The 9,073-nt window shown below is 25.0% G+C and overlaps 1 protein-coding gene across 1 annotated transcript; it reads left to right on the top strand.

The window, feature by feature from the left end:
* The first annotated feature begins 3,310 nt into the window (after positions 1-3,310).
* LOC137838778 (zinc finger A20 and AN1 domain-containing stress-associated protein 5-like) lies at positions 3,311-3,763 on the top strand. Its single transcript, XM_068648004.1, has one exon. The coding sequence runs from the start codon at positions 3,311-3,313 to the stop codon at positions 3,761-3,763; it is 453 nt and encodes a 150-aa protein (XP_068504105.1).
* The last annotated feature ends 5,310 nt before the right edge of the window (positions 3,764-9,073 follow it).

A 9,073-nucleotide genomic window follows, 5' to 3' on the forward strand; every position in this document is an offset into this window, starting at 1 on the left:
ATTAAGATAAACATTTATGTCATTTTTCAAGTGATTTAACCAGAGATCATCATAGATAACATCATGTATTTGTGCTTCATACATAAAGTGGAAGGTAAGTTGTAAATCAATGACAAAATGAGCCATGAACTTTTATTAATACTTAAAATTTCAAAAAGGATTAATTCTATTAGTAGTCAATTCAAGTGTCAAGTTTATTGATTCTTTTCCAAATTCAAAATTTCTTTTATCAATCTTATTCCATTGCAAAGAATCAGTAGGATGACGAAGTTGTCCATCACATTTTCTATTATCTTCATGTCACATAAGGTTTTTAGCGTAATCTATATTTGCAAAAAAAACGCTTAAGTCTTGGAATTATTGGAAGATACCATACGACCTTAGTAGGAGGACCATCCTTTGTGACTTCATCAATTTCCTCTTTTTGACTAACTTTAACCCTTATAAAGAGACAAACCACACATGGGACATCTTCTTAAATCTTCATACTCATTTCTGTATAAAATACAATCATTAGGACATGAATGTATTTTTATATATCCATACCCATGAGACAAAGTATTGTTTTTGCCACGTAATTTTGATTGGGTAATGTATTTCCTTCTTGAAGCATGTCCTTCAACAATCGAAGCAATTTTATAAATCTTTTGTCGGTCCATGCATTTATTGCCTTCAAATTCACCAACCTTAATATTGTTAATCGTGTGAAGTTAGTTGAACTAGGATACAAATGAGTCTCTGCATCATTAGATATATTTTCGAAAACTGCATCAGTAAAAGATTCTGCTCCCACGTCACAAATCATGTCCTCTAATCTATCGTCCATTGAGAAATCCACAAACTTTGAAGCTCCGCACAATCTTGACAAGTATAACAATTCACTGTGCCAAGTCCATGTTGTATAATTTTCCAAAAAACCATCACAAAAAAGATGTTTTCTAATTTTTGAAATATTCAATATCCTTCCATTCAAACAATTTACACAATGATACCTTATTCTTACTCCGTTATGATTACTAACGATTTTACATTGTGCAAACTATATGAATTTTTCTACCCCTCTCTTGTATGCATCTCTTGTACGTGGTGTACGATGGATTCATGTGTAGTTAGTGTTATTGAAATGAAATCAAAGTGTTATCGATTGAAATGAAATCCAATGATTGTGATTGAAAATAAATCCATGTGTGGTTTATTTGAATGATGAAATAGATATTGAAATTTTATATGAAAACATTTAAAGAAATGCTTATAAGTGATTAGTCTGATTGGTTCTTTTTGCATGAATTATGTTATGGAATTTCTTTTCATTAGCTTACCCTTTTTTCCTTGTTACATTGTGAACTGCGATGATCGTGCTATGTACACGAGTATATGATCATATAGGGTTTGAGGGTTTGGAGGGCTTTAGAATATTGTTTTGAACCTTATATTGTAAATATTGTATTTATATAAGTCCTAATCATATATTATGAACCTTTTGAAATACTCTAAGCTTGTATAAAAACTTGTAGAACTTGTATTATAATAGTTAGAAGTAATTTTGAGGTGTTACAATTCATCCGATATTTACGAACAAGATTTATGTTCTAAAACAATTAGAAAAAAAAAGTAATTTTTTTTAGAATTTAAAACTAATTTTATATAAATAAAAAATTTGATTAAAAATACTAATATGAAAGTTTCTACAACTTAATTAGTATAATAGATAACTTTTATAAAAAAAATGTTTTAATTTTTATTATAAAAATATATATTTAGAAGTTAATAACTTTAAGTTAATTCAATTGCTGGTATATACACCTACATCATCTTTATCTTGCTCTTTATTTTTATGTATTTTTTTTTATCTACCATGAATATTTGATGACTTAATTTCAAAATTTGCAACACCAACAATATTTTTAACTTTAAACAATGAAATCAAATTATTGAAAATTCAAATAACAATCATAACTATTGTTTGATTAATAATATATGAGAAAATAATTGATACTTTTAAATCATTTAAATTTTAAAAAATTCTCACACAATATTTCTAACTTTAATAAAACCAAATCATCAAAATAATCTAATAAATATATATCATAAATTAAAATTTTAGACGTGTTTACTATTGTAATTTTTCACATCTCTTTTTATATAGATAAAAAAATTAAAACCTAAATACTTTTAAGAATGATTCTTAAATAGATTGCTGATTTTTTTATTACAAAAATTGTTTATTGTTAATTGATAAATTTAAAAATATATTACAACACATATTCGAAGTACGTGCAAACAATATTTTCAACTTTCAACAATAAAATCAAATTAATTTTTGAATGATAATTTATAGGAATATAATTAAATGATACTTGTTCTAAGAAAAATTTCAATAATTTAATTCGTATTTCTTTGTTATGAATTTTACAGGTTAAGTAAAAGAAAAATTATTATCATGTAAATCCAAAATGATAATTAATAATAAGAGATATCTTAAATGTAGAGTGAAGAAAATAATAAAATATATATTTTATTCACATATAAAAAAGATAATAAAATTAAAATAGAATATAAATATAATAATAAGTGAATTATTAATTTTTTTATAGAAATTATATAATAAAAACAAAGAATTTAGAAAATAAAAACAAACGAGAGAGAGAAAGAGAGAGGAACAAAATAAAAACTGACAAGATTTTTGAAATTAAGTTAAGTAATCTTTTAATTTATGCTACTGAAATTAAATTAAATTTTTGAGATCCTAATTTTAACTTACATATTTTCTTAAATAAAATTTAATAAAAAATCCTTTAACTTTAAGTTTTATTGACTTTTGTTAAGTTACAACTTTTTTTAAACGATGAATTTAGAATTTCATGTTTTGAGGTGATTTGAAATTGTTTTTTTTATTAATTTAAAATTACCATATTGATAATTTAAAAATAGTATCAGATTTAAATCGTTATCAAAAATTATATTTCTCTTAAAATTTCCAACTATACATGGTAACAACTTTTTGTTCTCACTGTACCTTTTAAACAATATTTACTAATAAATAAATAAATATATATATATATATATATATAAAAGATTATTATTTTTATGGATTTTATTTAAGATGATAAAATATGTTAAGAAAAGTTATATTTATTAAGATATGCTAGATAATCTAATAAGATCAGATTTCTTCATAAATTTATCATACTTTTTAGTTATAAAGACTCTTTAAGTTTCTCTATTGCTCCTCACTTTTCTCATTCTGTTGAATTCAAATTTGTGAGGTGATATTAGTATTTCTTCAAAGCTTTTTGTTAAGTCAAACACCATGGTTACATCACTTTGTGCTAATGGTTGTGGATTCAATGGTTCTCCTATCAACAAGAACCTTTGTTCAAAGTGCTACAAAGATTATCTCAAAGAAAACAACACCAAAGCAAAGGGTTGTAAGGGTGCACAGTGTGAAGCAAATAACATGAATAACAAAAAAAATTATTTTGAGGTAACATCATGTATTTCTGAAAGTTCTACAAGTTCTATCATTGATGATATGACTTCTGTTTCTGATGTGAGTAAGAAGAATGAAAGAAAGAGATGTAACAGTTGCAAGAAGAGGATTGGGTTATTAGGGTTCCAATGTCGTTGTGGAGATGTTTTTTGTGGTTCACATAGATATCCAGAGATGCATGCATGCAAAATAGATTGGAAGAAAATTGGTCGTGAAGTTTTGATTAAAGAAAATCCTTTATGCATTAGTGATAAGCTAAAACATAGAATTTAGCATTAATTTTTTCATTTTCTTTATTGTAATCCATTTCTACCATGAGTCATATATGATTTAGATTAATTGAGTTGAAATTCATCATTAATTGTAAATGTTGGTATTATGAATTGAAAAGTTGTTTGTCTATTTATTTTGAATAATCTCTAAATGAAAAATTTGTTTGTCTATTTATTTTGTACATATATAAATTACCGAAAAATAAAATAGCTTGGATGACGAAAATTTGTATAACAACTGTCGAAAGGTTTTTCTTCAATCAATTTATATTATAAATAATAAGGAAAGTAATTATATTATAGTTTAAAGAATGTAAATAAATAATTTTAAATTTTAATATTTTAATAAGTAAATGTTTTCAATGTTTAAAATATATTTTAGATTTGTGATAGATCTAGTTTAAGATAAATAATTTACGTGTGATATAATTTTACTTTTAACTATTCATATTTTAAACAAATATATAATAAAATTTAAATTCAAACTAAATATACTAGAAATGATACACTGAATAAAAATAAGAGTTTAAGAAAATAATTAACGATGTTGACAATTAAATAGTCTTAATAACAATTGTCATAAAAAAAATTAAAATCACTTAAAAAGTCTTAAAAACAATTGTCATAAAATTGCTATTTAAAATCACTCTTGTTCAAAAATACTTATGGTAATTCTTTCAAAAATTGCAACACGTGTCATCACATGAAAAATAATATAAAAAAAAGAAACACGGGGACTAGACCAAATTCATGCAAAAAAAAAAAAAAACTCGCAAGAGTAATCTAAACAATTACATTGAGGGTTTAAACCAAAAAAGGAAAAACGAAATAAAGACCAGAAGGCAAACAAAAGAATCTTCTCTCCCCAAAGATAACAAAGAGGAATGATTGAATGCCAATAATCCAATCATATTGACCTCGTTTGCATATAACATGCAAAATAAAATCCGGTGACAATCACACACCACTATTTTTTCTTAGGTTAACATGATTTGTAGGTTTTCTTATTGACCTTTACTCCACCCTTAGAAGGACGTCTTGGTCTCCTGGAGGTTTGTACTTGTTCCTCTTCTTCACTTAATGATTCATTTTTATCAATTTTTGTAGCCTAGAACTTAGTAGCCAAATTGACTTCTTTTAAAACAATATCAATCGGGGTAGATTCAACTATATATGTTGCCAAGATGGTCAAACATGATTCATGAGCCTCTTGATCATCACCTGAAAGAGATTGAAAAAACTTTGCAAGGTCAAATCATTAAAAACAGTTTTAGAAGTAACCCATTTGGCAATAACAAATTTATGAGGCATTGCATTAGATGCAGATTTAAGTTGAAAAGATCCTTCAAGAGGTTGTAAATTAGCATTAGGCAACAAGTGATTTTTTGTAGAAAATTATCTAATTCATTAACACTCTAACAATGACATATTGATAAGTATCATATTTCAGTAATATTTCATATTAAAAGATAGACACTTATGAATGTTCATTGATAAAATAGTTATAATTCAACCCAAAATTTATGAATTTAAACCTTTTTATATATTTTGTGATTATAATATGAATAAGAACGATTTATTTCCAAAAATTTTCAATTTCAGGATTCTAGGGGAAAATGGAGATGAAAGGGCTAAAGGAGAAAATAGAAGATGAAAAGAGAAAGTTGGAACATTCAAAACTCGTTGAAACTCGCCCAAGCAAACTCGCTCTAGAGGAACTCGCCCAAGACTCGCCTAGGTGAGGGTTTTTTCTCATCAAACTCGCCCAAGCAAGTAATAGCTCGCCTAAGCAAGATGTCACTTAGCCCAAGGCCAACTAGGTTAAATATGACGCGTTAGGCATAACCCTAGACATCATTGAGAGAATAGAAAGAGATACAAAACCCCAGAGGAGGCAATTGTCAAGGAGAAACATCCAGGATCTTCTTTTCTTGCTTTCCATACTTGTAATGGCCAACATGAGTGGCTAATTCTTCCTTTTGGGATTGGGAGTAATCTGTTCAAACTCTTATGTATTGAGGTGATATTTATCTATAATATTTTAGTTCTTGATTGGGGATTGGTATTATCATTTTATTCTCAAAGCTTGAATTATTCATGATTTTGATCCTTAGATCTTATTGGAAAGTATTTCTAAGAATCTAACCTAAATGATAATACTTAACATATTTGAATGTTAGGAATAGATTTGAAATGTTAATTGTTTTATAACATATGTTCGTAATGATAAAGAGTTTTTATAAATATGCAAGGAATCAATATTTTGGATACTCTCTTAATAATTTTGTGTGTGAGGAATCAATGTGAATATCAATTAAGACTAAATGTTATAATCTTTTGTAAAAATATAGACTAGTGAGAAGGATGAACCTTAATCCCAATTTTCCCAATTGAATCACACAAATCTTTTACTTTGCTTTGTTTACATTCTTGCAATTTCATCATACACAACAAAATTTCCAACAAACATTTATATATTGTTTTCTATTTAGTGAATATTATACTTGAGAATTCAAATGTTCTTTGTGAGTTCAATATCTGTTCTTAGGAACAAATTGATTACTTTTGACACAGTACACTTGCCATACAATTAATGTATCAACAAAAATATCAACATGAGATCCGGAACAATAGATAAATCTTCGACATATGCAATGTTCAGAAGTGTTCCAAAGCTTTTTTCAATCTACAATATGGGTGATATTTCGTTAGAAATCTATGATGCTGAAGATACACGGTCTTCCTTCCATGTTACAATTTCTCATATGATGTGTTCTCTTCACGTATTGGACATGCTCTATGACCTTTCACACTATAACCTGACAATTTTTCATATGCAGGGAAGTCATTGGTAGTACAAAATAACATTGCATACAATTGGAAAGATTCATTCTTAAACGCATGAAACACATAAACTCCTTCCTCTCACAATAATTTCAATTCTTTAATCAATGGATTAAGATAAACATTTATGTCATTTTCAAGTTATTTAACCAGAGATCATCATAGATAACATCATGTATTTGTGTTTCATACATAAAGTGGAAGGTAAGTTCATTTTATACTCTCCTAATAAATTTTTTCATAAATACAAATATACCACCGTATTAATTATTATGATGGGTGGACAACAACCATCATAAAAAAAAACTATCATAAAATATCTACTTCACACTATATATTTTTTAAACTATTCATAATTAAGAGAATATACATTAAAATTTAGATTGAAAATAAATTTACTAAAAATTACACACTAAACAAAAATAAGCGCTAAAAAAAATTCTTAACAACATTGACAATTAAAAAATCTTATATATAATTGCCATAAAATTGCTATAATAACCGCTTAAAATTCTTAGGGTGTTTCATAAACTGTTGATTCACCAAGAGTTCTTTATATATATTAGATGTAATTTATTATTTATATACTAGTAATTGAGTCTTCTGTATTACTAATATATGCATACTAATCGATATGTATTATGTTTCTTTTTTTTTACTGCAAATATTTAATTATTATTAATTGAAAATTTTAAAATATATTAATAAAAATTTATTTATTATGTATAATAAAGGAGTAACAAATATACATGTTTATAATTTGCACACATGTTGAAAAAATTTCCAAACAATATTTTCAACTTTGAACTTATTAAAAGTTAAAAATAAAAATTAAATTAATATTTTTAACATAGGATACATATTTTCAAATTAATAAAAAAATTGAGTATATAAATTATATTTAAAATTTATAACGAATAATTTATATATTAGGATATACAATGTTATTTTTAAATTTCACATTAAATGTTTAAAAGTGATTCAAATTTATATTTATATTAAAACTCTAATTATATTAAAAAAAATCTACGTATCCACCAAATTTCTTTGCACGCATTCATCCAATATTTACGAACAGGGTTTATTTTTTTTCTAATATACTTAAACAAAAAAAAGAGAGTAAAATAAACATTTTATAGAAGTTAAAACTAATATCTATAAACCAAAATTTTGATTAAAAAAACTAATATGAAAGCTTCTACAACTTAATTAGTATAATAGATAAGTTTTATCAATAATGTTTTATTCTAAAAGTATTTATTGAGAAGTTTATAACTTAAAGTTAACTCAATTTCTGGTATACACAGAATCACCTTTATCTCATTGCTCTTTATTTTTATCTAGCTTTTTTTTCTTATCTTCCATTTAGCTGTTAATAATTTTTTTTTTTTCATATTTTCGAAATCAGACGTCTTAATTAAACAATATTTTTAACTTTAAACAATGAAATCTAATTATTGAAAAGTTAAAATTCATACTTTTAAATAATTTAAATTTTAAACATTTCACACACAAATATTTCTAACTTTAATAAAACTATATATATATATATATATATATATATATATATATATATATATAGGAGTGAGAGAGAGAAAGAGAGAGAGAGAGATTTAAGTAATCTTTTAATTTATGCTACTGAAATTAAATTAAAATTTTCAGAACTTAAATTTTAGTTTAAATATTTTCTTAAAAAAATTTACTAAAAAATCCTTTAACTTTTAAGTTTTACTGACTTTTTTTAGGTTACATTTTTTTTAAATGTTGAATTTAGAAATTCATGTTTTGAGGTGATTTGAAATAGTTTTTTTATTAATTTAAAATTAACATATTAGTAATTTAAAAATATTATCATATTTAAACCGTTACAAAAAATAATATTTCTTTTAAAATTTCGAACATGCATGGTAACAACTTTTAATTGTGAGTATACCTTTTAAACAATATTTACTAGTATATAAAATATATATAATATAATATTCTTATTTTTATGGATTTTATTTAAGATGATAAAATATGTTATATAACAAAATTTATAATTGATTAAGATACGTGGGATAATCTATTAAGAAAAGATTTATTTAGAAATTTATCATATTTGTTTAGTTATAAATACTCTTTAAGCTTCTTCATTATTGCTCACTTTTCTCATCCTCTTGATTCAAATTTGTGAGTTGATATCAATATTTCTTCAAAGTTTTTCCTGAAGTCAAACACCATGGTTACATCACTTTGTGCTAATGGTTGTGGGTTTAATGGTTCTTCCACCAACAAAAACCTTTGTTCAAAGTGCTACAAAGATTGTCTCAAACAAAACAACACCAAATCAAAAGGTTGCAAGGGTGTAGAGTGTGAAAGTTCTACAAGTTCTATCATTGGAGATATGACTTCTGTTTCTGATGTGAGTAAAAGGAATGAAAGAAAGAGATGCAACAATTGCAAGAAGAAGATTGGGTTATTAGGGTTC

The sequence above is a fragment of the Phaseolus vulgaris genome, chromosome 4 (genome assembly GCF_000499845.2).
Source record: "Phaseolus vulgaris cultivar G19833 chromosome 4, P. vulgaris v2.0, whole genome shotgun sequence".
In the NCBI taxonomy this organism is placed as follows: Eukaryota; Viridiplantae; Streptophyta; class Magnoliopsida; order Fabales; family Fabaceae; genus Phaseolus; species Phaseolus vulgaris.

Coding starts and splice junctions, on each gene's coding strand:
- LOC137838778 (XM_068648004.1), top strand. CDS start 3,311: ATGGTTACATCACTTTGTGCTAATGGTTGTGGATTCAATGGTTCTCCT.